Genomic DNA, 16615 nt, shown 5'->3' with positions numbered 1-16615 from the left:
AAAACTTCAACATGTGAAGAAGCAGAACTGGTAACCAGTGGTATCAGTGCTATGGTTTGAATGTTCATCTTCTCCAAAACTCATGGTGAAACTTAATTGCCAAAATAATGGTATTGGATGGTGGAACCTTCAAGAGGTGGTTAGGCCATGAGGGCTCCACCCTTGTGTATAGGTTTAATGCCTTAATAAAATGGTTTTCCTGAACGGGCTTTTTCAAGTTGGTTCTTCTACCCTCTTCCATGTGAGGAAGCCTGCAAAGCGACATTTTGAAAGAAAAGAATGGCCCCGTCAGACATAGCCCTGGACCTTAGAATTTCCAGCTTCAAAAACTGTGAGCCAATAAACTTCTCTTTTTTTATAAATTAGTTTTCCTCAAATATTCTATTATATCAGTTCAGGTGGATGAAGGTGACTTAGGAATCAAGCACCAAGTAGCCCAAATGTGTGCACAAAAGAAACACCAATCAGGTACCTACAGAACCGCCTGTCAATCAGCAGGGTCTCCTGGCCAATCCTGGATCTTAGCCAGCTACCTCCAACCAACCTCAGTAGGACAAGGGACTCTAAAACCCCTTTTCCTGTCCCAAGCCCTCCCTTCCTGCCCTAAGCACAATGAAAATTCCAGTCCTATGGAGCCGCCTGCAGTTTTTCTCAGACCCTCCTCTTACTCTCCCTGTCTGAGAGTTCCACCCAGGAGTGAAATCTCAATAAAGCCTCCTTCAGTGGCCTTTTAAATCTTCCTCCTTTTGGTCACCGCTGCCTGACATTACAATTAGCACATATGACAGAAGCAAGACCAAGCTGAATGGATAGTAAGGACAACCCAGAGGAGGATGTAGAGGACGCAGAGGTTTCTACTAATGATACATGAGGGTCATATATAGTTCCTAGATGATAGTGATTCAGGCTTTAAGAGTGTTGAATGTCAAAGAGCCCTGAGTGATAGCAGAAGGCTGCCAGCATGGACATTAGTGTTCCCACATTGGGGAATACCAGGAAGTCCAGCTGAGCTCCAGGGCATCCTCTGAGAAACTGATGTAACTCCATTTTTGAGAAACCAGCTTCTACCTCAAGGCCTGTCCAGAGGGAGGAGGCCTGACTCTTGTCCTTGGAAAAACCCACAGAAGGTTCCTAGGCACATACTCACCCTGCTGACTTGTTTAACAGGAGGGATCTGCAGCACCAGGTGTCCTTGACTCAGTTACGCTAGGTGAAGACCCATAGCAACCCCCTAGCAACCACCAATCAGCATGAGACAGGGAAAATATCTGAAATGCCAAGTGGACCCTCCCAGTAGTTTTGGTGATTGATAACATGATTAGGCCACCCTGCAGTTTAGCATATACGCTCTTGCAACCCCTCACTGCCTAAACCAATCAGTTCAAATGTATCCACCACTTGAACTAACCAATCACCCTTACCCAACTTGTTCCCACCAGTGAATGTGCTAATAAACATTAAGAGTTGTTGTTTGATTTTCCTGCGGTATGAAATGATTTGCTGTGTGATGTTGTGATGCATAGAGTATCCCCCAAAAACCTATAAATCCTTGCTGAACTAAGGGTCAGGACTCACTCCTGGGGACCACTGCATCAGAAAAGTTGTGAGTCCAGGCTCCAGCTTGCAATAAAGACTCTTGTGTGATTGCATTGGATTCAGCTCCTAGAGGTCTACTGGGGTCCCACGAATCTGGCATTACACCTCCAGGGGCAGAAAGTCCCTGTCCTACTTAGGCAGAATTTTAGTTACCAAGAGAGTCGTTGGTAGGAGTAAGCAAGGTGGGACCCCAATGTCAGGACCTCTAGGCAAAAACCAGGTGACCACAATTTGGGGAAAAGGAGGAGAAGGAAGGGATGCTGAGCCAAAATCAGGCCCAGCATGGGGGAAAGGGAAGATGGTGTCAGGAGGATGCTTTTGTGACCACGTGCCCAAGATGCCTCAGTTTTACACATTGACAAACTCAACTTTATTTCTCCCCCAAAGGATGATCAAACGAGAGAACTTAAGTTCTGTAGCAAGTCTCAGGAGATACCAGTTTGTAAACACAAAGACAAATATTCTTTTTATTTGTGGTGTGGCATATCTAATCTCCACCGAGGCATTGGTTGTTCCTCATAACCCCATGGATCCATTCGCCCACAGTCAACAGCAGTGTGGAAGACTTTTTGGAAACTCTGAGTCAGGAAGGAGTATTGGATATACTGAAGAGACTTTCCATCCAGCCAGCGAGAAACAGCCTCTTACTCCCTGCTCAGGACTGTGCTTCAGGGAATGTGAAGAATTAGTCATTTTCCAAAACCCTTTCCCCAGGCTCTTCCTATTGCTAAAAAAAAAAAAAAAAAAAAAAAAAACAAAAAAAAAAAAAAACTTCTATCCAGCTATTATGCCTTAGGGTTTTGCTCTTGAAGGTGTAGGCCTAGGGTCCAGGGCCTGGTGGAAATGTAGAATCACTCCACTTTAGTGGTACCAAATTGTAACTTTCTTTCAGAAGAGACCCCCAGGTGATTCTTGGCACCTTACAAGTTTAAGAATTGCCGTTTGAGGCACTTTGTGGAACAGAATGGAGCTAGGTCTCCTGGAATCTTGTCCATTCCTCAAGAAGACTTGAGGAGTGTAGGTTTTTACACTGGTGTTCTTATGGGGTTTTTATACAACAAGCTTCCTAAAAGCCCTCTTGGAAATTTTCCCATCTCCCTCTAGTCTCTCTCTTTTCCCCAGTCCCCATCTGTCTTTGTGTTTCCTGTGGAAGTGAAGCAGAAGGCCTGGCCTGGAGTTGGTGTAGGAGAGCAAGTGTCTGACACAAGATGACTATCACTGCTCACTTGATGGAAGCAGTGGCCTGGTGTCCCCTATTCCCTCTCCCTCTGCTGTGTTCAGTCTGGGCTCAGCCAAAGAGAGGTCCAAGGCCTCACTGTGCTTGCTACTGTTTCTCCTTGGGGTCACATCTGGGAAGCAGCAGACTCAGGCAGGATAAATGTGTTTTCTAGCTTCCTTGGGAGGAGCCATGTGAGCATACTCACCACTCACACTCAGAGCAGTCAGTTCCTGGAGACAGTGTCTTCCAAGGGGACTTCCACAGGAGCATCGACACCCATTTTGCCTTAATTCAAGCCATGTGGAGAGAGGGAGAGAGTTTCAGTGTGTACTTAAAATGTATCCTCTGGACAGATAATCTAACAGCCAGGTCTACCAGAGGACTAGAGCCTTCCCCTCAATGCAGTCGCAGCAGGTTCAACATTGAAAGCCCTGATTGTCTAGATGACAATTTCATCCAGGCCCCATCTCACAAGAGCCAGAGTGGTGATGTGCAGAGGCACAATTTAGAAACTGATATGACTCCGTTTTTGAAAAACCAGCCTCTACCTCAAAGCAAAGCCTGTCCAAGGGGTGGGGGGGAGTGACCCTTGTCCTTGGAAAAACCCACAGAGCTTTCCTAGGCAGGTAGCCACTCTGCTGAGTTTTTGTCTGTAAATAACCAGAGACCTGCAGCATCAGGTGTCCCCTGACTCAGTTATGCTAGTTCCTGAAAAGATCAAAGAATGTTTGGAGCCTAATGCCTGACCATGAAGACCTATAGCAACCCCCTAGCAACCACCAATCGGCGTGAGACAGGGAAGATACTTGAATGCCAAGTGACCCCCCCAATAGTTTCGGTAATTGATAACATGTTAAGAAACCATGTAGTTTAGCACATACACCCCTCCTGGGTTAACCAATCAGTTCAAATGTATCCACCTCTTGAACTCACCAATCACCCTTACCCTACTTGTTCCCACCAGTGAATGTGCTAATCAATGTTAAGAATTGTTTGATTTTCCCCAGGTATGAAATGATTTGCTGGGTGATGTTGTGACACATAGAGTATCCCTCCAAAACCTCTAAAATCTCACTGAACAAAGGACTGGAACTCACTCCTCGGACTGCTGCATCGGAAATGGTTGTGAGTCCAAGCTCAAGCTTGCAATAAAGACTCTTGTGTGATTGTATCGGATTCGGCTCCTGGAGGTCTATTGGGGTCCCATGAATCTGGTATAACACAATCATTTCAGAAGTAGTGATCCTTAGGTCCATGTTACAAGTTTGGCCTTGAAGCCCAGCTGAGCCCGAGAGGGTGTCCCACTCTTAGCACCAAAAGCCCTAGTGTGAGAACTGTGAAAGTCCATAGAACTTTTTTTTTCTAAGTTGCTGAGACTGGCTTTCAACTCTTAATCTTCTCCAATTAGTTTTGATTACTGGCATGCACCTCCATGCCTGCTTGGCTTTTCCATCATACATTTAATAACATACCTACTAGAACTACTCTCACCCTTGGTTAGAAAAGCTTGTGGGTTGGGGAGGAGGGCAGAGATTCTCAAATTAGCACAGTAAAAAGAATCCCTTGGAGGTGCCCCTTAGGAGCTGGAATTTGGATTTAAGAGTTTGGGGAGGGGCTGGGGATGTGGCTCAAGCGGTAGCGTGCTCGCCTGGCATGCGTGCGGCCCGGGTTCCATCCTCAGCACCACATACCAACAAAGATGTTGTGTCTGCCGAGAACTAAAAAATAAATATTAAAAATTCTCATTCTCTCTCTCTCTCTCTCTCTCTCTCCTCTCTCACTCTCTCTTTAAAAAAAAAAAGAGTTTGGGGAGGGCTGGGGATATAGCTCAGTTGGTAGTGTGCTTTCCTTGCATGCACAAGGCCTTGGGCTCAATCCCCAGCACCACAAAAATAAATAAATAAATAAAACCCAAAACTTTGGGGAAAATAATTGTAAAAAGCCTTATGATGGTGTGTGTGTGTGTGTGTGTGTGTGTGTGTGTGTTGCTAGGGACTGAACCCAGAGCCTGCCCTAGGCCAGATAGGTGCTCTATTACTAGACTACACTCCTAGCTCTTTTAAAATTTTATTTTGAGAATGGGGCTCACTAAATTGCCCAGGCTGTCATCAACCAGTAATCCCAAATAGTTGGGATTATAAGTGTGTGCACCACCACATCCAGCAGTCCTATGGGGAGTTCTTATCAGTTATTTGGAAAACTTGCTTACGTAGTACCTGTTCTTTTGTATGCTGGGTCCTGGAAGGCTTACTACATTGCCATCCCATATTATATTACAATTCTTAAATAACATTCTTTTTTCGTGGTGCACTGAGGCACACAGTTTAGGTTTATCCTGTGTTGGTGATGCTAGTTTGGATCACTTCATAAGGCTGGAGCCTGGCATATCTTTCCATTATTGTAAAGCACCTTTTCCTTTTATAGATAATAGTAATAACGCCAGTTACCAGTGATGAGTCCTGCTTCCCCACATGTTGAAGTTTGAACATTAGAGAAGCATGCTGAGGCAAGCATATAAAGCAGGGTTTATTTAAAAAGGGATAACATAGACTTCTCCCTCGAGCCATAACTGGTACCCTGGTATCCCAAAAGTGAGGTATTCTGCCCTTTTTATATGTCCTAGGCTTCCTTCAGTCTCCTGCCTTTTCCCCCCTTATCTTTCTCCTTTGTGCATATGTGAGTAAGCCCAGGACTAGGCCCAGGATTGTTTGGTGAGATGCCCAAAAGGTGGGAAACAGGTGGGCTGGAGGGGGAAAGGAGGGATAGAATATCCAAGGACACATTAACAACTTTATAGCTTTAGGGAGGGGTAATTCCTGGGACAGGTTACCTTGGCAATAGGTTGGAGCAGGAGGAGGGTTCTTGATAAGTGTAGGGGAAGGGTTCTGAAGAAATTAACATTTCAATCCCTTAGGGTACAGTTTCCAACTTCCCAGACTCACTCAAAATTGGCCTCCTGACCTGACTTGATTTACCTATCTATACTGACTGCCTGTCTGATTCTGGCTTCAGTAGGGTATTCATTCAGGCAGTATACCAGATGGATATTCTACTACAGCCTTTGCTCAAAACTGTTGGCATCTACTCTGGCATTTATTTGGTGCTATAGAAAGGAGCTTCTTTCCTTCTTTCTCACTCCCATTTATCACTCTAGTCCCTTGAATTATTATTTAACACAAATGTATTAAATACATTAATGTCACTGTTTACGTACCTTAGTGGAGGAAGGGACCCAACTCTACCATGTCATTCCAGCTGGTGGTCTTTATTCTACCAAGCTTTATAATTACCAACCTCTCAGCTGGCTTGGTGGTACACGCCTGTAATCCCAGTGGCTCAGGAGACTGAGACAGAAGGATCATTAGTTCAAAGCCAGCCTCAGCAACGGTGAGGCACTAAGCAACTCAGTGAGGCCCTGTCTCTAAACAAAATACAAAATAAGGCTGGGGATGTTGCTTAGTGGTTGAGTGGCCCTGAGTTCAATCCCCGGTAACCGCTCTCCCCCTCAAAAATAATTACCAACCTCTGGAAAGATGATGCATTTGTTATTTCATTCCCATTTTCTGAAAGGCCTGGTCTGTGTTTATTTGCAAACACTTAATTGACTGGCACAGAGCAGCCAGCAATGTTGCCAGGATCCCAGCATCTTAGCCCTCTGCACCTGCCTTCTCACCTAGGACTGGTGATGTCCCCAAGCCATTCATTCAACCTTTTTTTAAAAAAATATTTTTTTAGTTGTTAATAGACCTTTATTCATTTATTTTTAATGTGGTGCTGAGGATTGAACCCAGTGCCCCACACATGCTAGGCAAATGCTCCACCACTGAGCCCCAGCCCCAGCACCACCAACCTTTTATTTTGAAGACTGAATCCAGGGACACTTTACCACTGAGCTACATTCCCACCCCCTTTTAAAATTTTTTTTAATTTTATTTGTTTATTTTTATGTGGTGCTGAGGATGGAACCCAGGGTCTCATGTTGTAAGGGTCCAGCGGAGCGTCGGAGGAAGAGACCACACAAGAGACTGACTTCATGCAATTGGCATAGGGGATTTATTAATTCAGCATGCTGAGGTCCCAGGCTCACTCAGGAAGATAGAGCAGCCCAGAGCCCAGAGCAGAGGTCAAGCAGAGCTTAAGTACACTTTTTGGAGAGGGGGGGGGCTTTGCATACATCAGAACAAATCATCATGAGGCGCTGGAAAATTGAACAACAACTCTGAGACATGATTAGTATATTCATTGGTGGGAACAGTCTGGGCAGGGGTGATTGGTCACTCCTAAGCTGGGTACACATTTAAACTGATTGGTTTTGGGGCCTGGATGCCTATGTGCCGAGCTACTCAGAACCCTTAGCTATTAAACAACCAGGGAATCAATGGAAATATTTACTGGGCAGTCCCAGTATTGTCCTAACAGCTACAGAGTTTACAGGTTCTGGGGGTAGCAGAGGAATTTTAACAATACCTAGTCTTTTACTTTTTAGCCCAAGCCTTGCAATTTAGAAACTTTACAATGCCCGGTCTTTTTTTTTTTTTTTTTTTTTAAAGAGAGAGTGAGAGAGGAGAGAGAGAGAGAGAGAGAGAGAGAGAGAGAGAATTTTTAATATTTATTTTTTAGTTCTCGGCGGACACAACATCTTTGTTGGTATGTGGTGCTGAGGATCAAACCCAGGCCGCATGCATGCCAGGCGAGCGCGCTACCACTTGAGCCACATCCCCAGCCCTACAATGCCTGGTCTTTTACACTTTAACTCAGGCTTTGCAGCTTAGAATCAGCTTAGAAATTTTACCTTTACAATGTGTGCTGGGTGAGCACTCTACTGCTGAGCTACACCCCAACCCCAGCCCCACCCCTTTTTATGTTTTATTTTGACACAGGTTCTCACTAATATGCCGAGGCTGGCCTTAAACCTAGGGTCCTACTGCCTCAGCCTCCAAGTCACTGGGATTACAGGCCTGAACCGTCTCCTCCAGCTAGCCAGTAGTTTTTTGAACCCCTGTAATGTAGGAGGAGGGGTAAAAGAGTTTGTGATGTTCTCTCCAGATGGAAACTTAACTTCAGTGGAGAGTGTCCCACAAACCCAACACATCCCTTTATTATTTATTTTGTTGTTCTGGGGATGGAGCCCAAGGCTTCCTGCATGCTAGGCAAATGCTCTACCGACGGTTTGGCCTGTCATCCCCCTGCCCTTTTTTTTTTAAGTAATTGACTTAAAAAAAAATATTTATTTATTTATTTATTTTAGGTGTAGATGGACACAACACGATGTCTTTATTTTTATGTGGTGCTGAGGATCGAACCCGGGTCCTGCCCATGCTAGGGGCGCTCTGCTGCTGAGCTACAATCCCAGCCCAACTTTTTTTTATACCTTTATTTTGTTTATTTATTTTTATGTGGTGCTGAGGATCGAACCCAAGGCCTTGAACATGCTAGGTGAGCACTCTACCACTGAGCCACAACCCTAGCCCATATCATCCCTTTTTAATGAATGAATTTTTTAAAAAAACGGGTCTTCCAGAAGAGCATGGAGGCACATACCTGTAATCCCAGCAAATTAGGGGAGAGAAAAGGGTGTGGCAGAAGGGTCACAAATTCAAGCCCAATCTGGGCAACATAGTTCACCTGCCTCAAAATAAAAAATAAAAAGGGCTGGGGATATAGCTCATGGATAAAACACCCCTGGGTTCTATCCCTGGTACTGCAACAACAACAACAAAAATAAACAAAAGTCAAATGATCTTCCAAAAGGAGAAGAGATTATAAAGAGCCACTTTGTGACAGGGGACTCAAGTTGCCTCATGATCTTCTCTTAATTCCAAGATGAACAGGTACACTGGCCTGGTCACAGCTCTGAGTCCAGGCTATCAAGAGAGTAGAGTATGTACTACTGGATTGCACAAGATTCTGCCCCAGGAAGGAAGAGTTTAGGCCATGATTCTGGAGAGGTTCCAGAAAACTTGGAGTCAAATTAGTAGGAACATAGGTTTTACTCTAAGCTTTTTGCTTGGAGGTGCAAATCTACTTTCCAGCTTTATATAAAATGAAAGCAGAGCCTGGTTTCTTTCCATCTGGTGTGTTCTGAAGTTCTATAATATTGTTAAAATGGAAGATGAGAGCCAGATTCCTCACCACAGCTCTGCTCTCCATCTCTGGTCTGAATCTGCCTGTAGGTTTTGTCGGGAGGCACAATCTTTTCCTTTTTCCATGTTGGTTTTCTAGGTAGAGGTCCTGTGAATTAGATAAGCCAAAGTCAGATCCCCAAGACAAAAACAAATTTATTAGCATATGAATTGTACTTAAATGAGGGAGTACCCAGAGATTGTTGCCAAAAGCTTGGTTCTTGTCCCTAATGCCAATCCAATAAGGAGGACATGGTTTGGAGAAAAAGGTAAACAAGGTTTATTGCTTTGCTAGCAAAGGAGAAAAACAAGGGATTCCTGTTCCAAAGGCTGTGATTCTCTCATCAGCAGGAACAGGGAGCTTTTATTAAAGAGGTGACCCAAAGGAACATCATCAGGAACAGGGCGTTTTTAAAGAGGTGATTCAGAGAAAATGAGATTAGGGGAAATATCAGGAAAGGTTATCAGGGAAAAGAAGATCAGAGAAGATCAGGGAAAATATTAGGGGGAAAAAATCAGGGAGGAGAACAGGGAAAAGAAGGTTGGGAAAAAGAAAAGAAAAACAATGTAAGTTTCAAAGCCACGAGGGATATAGTCAAAGCATCATATGAACCCCTGTTTTATTAATTTGGGAGATAGTCATTTCTGAGATCTTCTGGTACCATCCCCAAAGTCTGGGATTTCTTCCTTCCTTTGGTAGGTGTGTACTTAGGGACAGATAACTCTGCCTAGGATGGGAAAGAAAGGTAATCCTCTTTCCCGTAGAGAGTAGGGAGGAAAAGGGAGAGAGGAAAAGAAAGAAACACGTGCATTTTAAAAATAAGTTGCGGGCTGGGGTTGTGGCTCAATGGTAGAGCACCTGCATGCCACATGTGAGGCACTGGGTTCGATCCTCCACACCACATAAAAATAAATAAATAAAGGTATTGTGTCCATTTACAATTAAAAAATAAATAAAAATAAGTTGCTGTGGCAGAGCAGCAAGAGTAGATTATGTAGATTACTCCTGTAATCTACCACCAGGAGTAGATTACAGGTATGCACCACCATGCCCGGCTGGCCAGAAAATATCTTTGCACTTTTTTTTTCTGTCTTTGAAGCTCCTCTGGCAATCTATTCTCCAGAGTGGTATAGTGGTCATGAGGCACAATCATTTTTATGACCTCTCCTGAGATGCCATGTTCCCTTTCAGAGAGATTATGTCAGTCTCCCCAACCTCTACCTGTATCTGGACCCCCCGACAGTTCTCACATCAGTGATTGAAATTTGATCTGTTGGCTTCAGAATCCCTAGGATATAGTGCATGAGTGAATTCAGAATAGGGCCGAGGAGTACCAGGAGTACCAAAGACTGGTCCTTGGAGAAGACTTGAAGCTGGCAAAGGACTCAGGTAAGGTAATCTTGGAAACATTACACCGAAAAAAAAAAAATGTACCTGGGTAACAGTTGTTCACTTTATGCTTTAAATTAGTGCTGCTCCTGCCAATGTAACTTATTCTTTTTTTTTTTAATATTTATTTTTTAGTTCTTGGCGGACACAACATCTTTGTTGGTATGTGGTGCTGAGGATCAAACCCGGGCCGCATGCATGCCAGGCGAGCGCGCTACCGCTTGAGCCACATCCCCAGGCCAAGTAACTTATTCTTAAAATGGAAATGTTTCATTCTTTTCCTCTCTCTAATATCAGGGAAACAGGATTACCTTTCTTCCCCATTCTAGGCAGAGTTATCTGTCCTTGAGCACACACCCAACACAGGAAAAAAGTAACTCAGACTTTGGGAATGGCACCAGAATAGCTCAGAAATGACTATCTCCCAAATTAATAAGCAAATTACAAATCTGGACAGAACATGTGGAATGTAGCCTTTGAATTGCCTCTCTAAAAGCCCCCTGTTCCCCTTGATAGGGAGAATCACAGCTTCTGGGACAGGGGTCCCCTGTGTTTCTTCTTTGTTAGCAAAGCAATAAAACTTTATTTCTCAAAACTGTGCCCTTGTTATTGGATTAACATCCGGGAAAGGACCAAGCTTTCAGTAACACCTGGATTTTCTTCTTTTTCACTTCTAGGATAGAACCTTGGATTGCCCACATTCTAGGCACATACTCCACCATTGATCCACATCCCCAGCCCTGCACCTGAATTTTTGTGACATCTCTTGTGGGCTATCTTTACCTCGGTGAAATTCAGGAAGCTTTGCAGTCTCTTCAGCTTCAGACCACCAGGAGTAAATTTTGTAACCCATTGCAGTGAGGGAGAACATTCCAAGAATAAAAGAAAAGGCAGAGGGGTTGTGGCTCAATGGTAGAGGGCTTGCCTAGCATGCATGAGGCACTGGATTCAATACTCAGCACCACATAAATGTAAAATAAAGATACTGTGTCTACCTAAAACTAAAAGCAAATATTTAAAAAAAAAAGAAGAAGAAGAAGAAAAGACAGAGATCTAATGAGTTTTGGGAAGGGTGGAGTTCAGGTTTACATGAGATGAGTTATTTGTAAAGGGCCAGCAGGTCTGGTCTGCAAAGTGGACCCAGCTCGGATTCCTTGGAGACCACAGCATTGAGCAACTGCCAGAAGCTGAAGCTTTATCCCAGGTTGAAATGGAAGAGACAGGAGGGGATGGAGTCCCTCTGTCCAGATGAAATAGAGAGCTAAATTTCTTCATGCTGAGAATAGAAACTATTCCTTGGTCTGCATGAGCATAGCCAGTTTAGCCAGCTGAAACTGACATGTTCTCTGGCAGTTAAATATACATGTGTATAACACTGACTTTTGTTTCTGTAAATTGTAACTGCTTCTGTGGAACTATCTTCTGTGGGGTCTGTGGAGAAGCAATCTGGCTGCTTCTCTCCAGTTTGATCAAACTGCATAAAATTAATTTTTCCTTCTTCCATTGTTTGCCTATTTCTTATGTGAGTGGGTGAGCGAATTTTGCCAGGCAGGTTCCCTTGGTTTGGCTGCCAGTTATAATAGGGGGTGTTTCCTTTTTCCTGTTACAATGTCAGAGGGCAAAGTGCTGGTCTGTGGTTTTGGGAGCAGGTTTTCTCAGTGTGGATCCTGAGGTTGTGATACACATGATGGTATCCCCAGTGTGCCCTTAAGGGAAATAATTCTCTCTTTCACTTGCAACTGGTTCTGTTTTTGTCAGCCAGGTCTGAATTGGCAGGAAGATTTACATTCTCAGTGTAGATTAATCTTCCTTCCTTCCTTTTTTCCCTCCCTCTTCCCCTCCCTGTACGGCCACTGGGAATTGAACCCAAGGGTGCTTTACCACGTATCTATACCCCACTCCTTTTTATTTTTTATTTTGAGACAGGCTCTGGCTAAATTGTTCAGACTGGCCTGGAACTTGATATCCTCCTGCCCCGGCCTCCCAAGTAATTGGGGATACAGGCGTGTGTGGCTTGTAAACCGATTTTTACTTTCTTAGATGGTATTTTTAGAGCCAACCCCTCTCCAACTCAAGAGATGGGGCCAACCAGGCTTTGAGAGCTGTCAAGCTAACACTGTTTCCCTTAACATTTGCCAGGCCTCAGCCACAACCCAGCACCCAGGTCACTCCCAGAGGAGGACAGCTGGTGACCTTGTGTAGAAATGGAGTTTCTAGGCCCCAGAAACTCCAATATGTCCGGGCACAGCAGAACCCCTCTCCTGGATTGATGAGCTAGCAGCAGTTCTTCAGCTCCCTCTAGTCGCCTCTCATTTTTGATCCATCGAGGCAAATCTCAGCTCTTGGGAGGTAGGTGGCCTCAGCTTCCAATATACCAGCTTTCTCATTTAGGAAACAGGATACCTTTTGCCCTTCTGAGTTAAAACCCCTCCGGGCCCTGCGAGGTCTTCTCCCGCAGCGCGGCCCCGCCCCCGCAGGGCCCGCCCCTCCCCGTGTCCCGCCCCCCGGCCAGGCTGGGCCTCTCTCCGCGGCGCGGTCCCGCCCCCCGCGCGGCGCGCAGGCGCGGCCCCTGCCAGCCAGCCAAAGCCGCAGTCCTTGGCGCCAGAGCCGCTGCAGCATCTTTGGTGTCAGCTTCTTCTCTCTGGTCTTCTCTTCCACCTCCTCTTCGGCCGGCGCGATGGCGAAGCCACTGACCGACAGCGAGAGGCGGAAGCAGATCAGTGTGCGCGGCCTGGCGGGGTTGGGCGACGTGGCGGAGGTGCGGAAGAGCTTCAACCGGCATCTGCACTTCACTCTGGTCAAGGACCGCAACGTGGCCACGCCTCGCGACTACTTCTTCGCGCTAGCCCACACCGTGCGCGACCACCTGGTCGGCCGCTGGATCCGTACACAGCAGCACTATTACGAGCGTGACCCCAAGGTGAGGCGGCTCCCCCTCTCGGCTCGGAGGCCGAGACCGCCTGCCCGGGTCGCGTAGGTGGGGCGGGGTCGCGACTGCCTGGCTGTGCTCCCTGCCGCGCTGCTGGCTCCCCCTCACCCCAAAGGGCATCCCGTTGCTGGCATCCTTCTCTGAAGACGCTTGTAGGCGTCGATATCGATATTGGTCTAGGGAGGGCGACCACTTCCCTGTTAACCCCAGCTCCGGTGCACCCATCTCCCGCAGCCCTTCGCTGATCCGCGCCCTCGCCTCTCACGGTGGATGGCTTTGGGCGGGGGTCAGCCTGCGGTGAACCGTCCCCCGCCCTCTGCACAGCTGGGGATGAGCAGATTCCGGCTGTCGCCTGGAATCCTTGGACGTCGCGGCACTGGAGGCCTGGGGCTTGTTAGCATTGGGCGGAGATCGTGAGACCTTTCCGCTAGGAGCCGGCGCCTTGCAGGGTTCCCGTGTTCCCTGCAGAACCTGTGGCGGAGATCATGGTGGAATTTTCCGCCTGGGTTTTAACCGGGCTCTTCTTGAGTGATGGCTGCAGGTCTGTGCTTTCTTTCTGACCCCCCTCCCCCACTCTCCACTCTTTTTGTTTTTCTGCAGCAGCGAGTGGGAGAAAAGGGTACTGGAACCAGGCCTGGTAGTTTTATGGATTGGAAGGGGGTGAGGTCAGTAATCAGCAGGGAATTGTGGGGCTTTTCTTGGCAAGGGTGATTAGGAGAAAATCATTTTGTTTCCTGATTAAAGCAGGACTGGTCCCAAGCTCAGAGATGGATTCCTGGGAGAAGGCTCCGTCTTTGAAGTTCCCACAAAAAAATTGAAAAATTTTTGAAAAATTTTGCTTGGCGGGGGTGGGGGTGCTGGGGTTGTGGCTCAGTGGTAGAGCGCTCGCCTAGCACATGTGAAGCCCTGGTTCAGTCCTCAGCACCCCATAAAAAAATAAATAAAGGTATTGTGTCCAACTACAACTAAAAAATAAATTAAAAAAAAGAAAATTTTTTCTTGGATTCACATAGATTGTTTTAGTAATTGTTACTTTTTATATTTTGCAAAAAATTAACTTGCAATTAGAAAAATACAAAATCATTAAAGAAAGTTATTGATAGCCCTCACTAATTCTTAACCATGTTAAATGTAGTTTTATGCTCTTCCAGATTTTGTCCTATCCCTAAGTATACATACACATTATTTTTAAAAGTATGTTGCACAATTTTGTGGCTTTTCTGTTTCATTCATAAACAATTGTAACTTTTTCACTCGGAAACAGTTTTCCAAGTCAGTAAATGCTTACTTCCTGGTTTTCAGTGTCATGGGTGCATCATAATCTTGGACAGCCCTCTGTTGCCAGTTTTTGTTTGTTTGTTTGTTTGTTTTTTGTTGTTGTTGTTGTTTGTTTTTACCATGAAGAGTTTTGTCTTTCCTATACTAAGGTAGGGTGAAAATTGTTGAGAAAAAGACACTAGCAGGCTTGAGGCAAATTTGCAAAGATTTGATTTGCAGTAGACACCTGGAAATTGGACAGGTGCTTTGTTGATGGTATTGTAGGATATATTTGTAGGACATTAAGATATATTTAATGATTGTTAACAGTGAGATTGATTGGTTTTCAAGATTGATTTCTCTTATAAAATAGAGATGGTAAAAAAGACAGATCTGTTAGAAATCCATTTGAGCCTCTTCAGTATTTAGTGTGCAAGACAGCTTAGAAAGAAGTGGCACCAAATGACTAAAACAGGTTATTACAACAAGGGCTTGGGATGACTGCCAGGGAAGCTGGCCAAGAGGCAGTGGCTCCCCCAGAATTCTCTGCCAGTGGGAGAGCTGTGGTATGCAACATTTTTATTGTCCAAGCAGTGGATGACAAAGGTACAGTTTTGCTTGCACATTCAAGGACATGTCCCAGGAACTGGATGACACCTTAGAGTTCCTGCTAGAGTTTTTGCATATAATTGTATCCTAGAGAGGCCAGTCAGTGATGGTCCCAGGGATTAAGGAAATGACCTTCATGAATAAAATTAGTTTCTCCAACAACATATTGCCTTGCTCCTTGGTGAGAGGTCTGTGGCTGTAGGTGGAAACCTTTCTTCTTTAAAGAAACCACACAGCCTGTAAATGGAAGTCTTGTTTGCCTGTTCTGGATAGAAAGTCCATTTAAAAGTGGAAAGTTGAAGTTTAAGTGCTTCTGGCTAATTCATGATGAAAATAAGCTCATCATCTTTTTTCTCAGCCGGTAATGCCAGAAACAAGACTCTGCCAGAGCCTATGAGAGGAAATGGGCTTCCAATAAAAAAAAACCTTAGAGCTATACCCCAAGCCCTAGAAATTGCCTCAGGGACTGGTACCAGCACATCTTAGACTGTGATATGACACTATGTTTAATAAGATATAATGCTTATATTTATTATTTTTGTCTTTGAAAATATGTTAAGTCCTTATGATTACTGGAGAAAAAATTAGGAAACAGATGAGCCAGTAGGAAAAAAAATAATATGACTACCTAATAGTAACATTGTAAATGTTAAATATTTTGTATTCTATATATTTTTTTTCTTTACTGGTAGAAACTTATTTTTATTACATAAAATAGTGTAGTGTTGAATCTATTGTTTTGTGACTTTAGTGTTTCATTTTAAGTAATAGAAACTTGGAGTGCCCAGGGTGCTTAGTTATCATATATGATAGGGAACAGCCATGAGCGATGGGAACATGAAGGTAAGGGGATAAATTCTATAAACTATACCTACTATGCTGTCCTCCCCATGATCTTATTTATTTATTTATTTTAAATAATTTAAACTTTATTTTTCTTTCTTCCTTCCTTCCTTCCTTTCTGGGATTGAACCCGGGGCCTTGTGCATGCAAGGCAAACACTTTACCAGCTGAGCTATATCCCCAGCCCAGGTAAATTATTTTAAGAAACAATTTACCTGCTTGAATTCAGTCAATAGGATATGCTATATGCCTCAATAAACAACCTGTTATTTACAGGAGAAGTGCTGGCCCAAAAGCTGATAAGAATGCAAGTTACCCTAAAGCAGGGGTGGCTTTTGTGATTTTTTTTTTAACATATATTTTTAGTTGTAGATGGATACAATACCTTTATTTTGTTTATTTAGTTTTACGTGGTGCTGGTGAGCAGTGCCTCATATTTGCAAGGTAAGTGGTCTACCACTTACTTAACTACAACCCCAACTCTTTTTGTGATCTTTAGACTGGTCAAATTACAGAACTGAGGATAGAGAAAACAATTAGAAGCACCCCCTACCCAACCATAAAAAAGTTCCAATTAGAACTGCTCAGTGGGCCAAAGTGATCTGGAGTTGCCTTGGATATTTAGCATGTCATTATAATAGGAGATCATG

General features: G+C 44.6%; 1 protein-coding gene across 1 annotated transcript in view; it reads left to right on the top strand.

Moving 5' to 3' along the window:
* The first annotated feature begins 12894 nt into the window (after window positions 1–12894).
* The window catches only part of Pygb (glycogen phosphorylase B), a 43759-nt gene continuing 40038 nt past the window's right edge, over window positions 12895–16615 (top strand). The window contains exon 1 of the mRNA XM_026393046.2: window positions 12895–13247. Coding sequence (XP_026248831.2) covers window positions 13005–13247 — 243 coding nt within the window. The 5' untranslated portion in view covers window positions 12895–13004. The remainder of the gene's footprint in view (window positions 13248–16615) is intronic.

The sequence above is a fragment of the Urocitellus parryii genome, chromosome 6 (genome assembly GCF_045843805.1).
Source record: "Urocitellus parryii isolate mUroPar1 chromosome 6, mUroPar1.hap1, whole genome shotgun sequence".
Lineage (NCBI taxonomy): Eukaryota > Metazoa > Chordata > Mammalia > Rodentia > Sciuridae > Urocitellus > Urocitellus parryii.
Note: the sequence above shows the minus strand (reverse complement) of the source record. Positions and strands in the feature narration are given on the sequence as shown.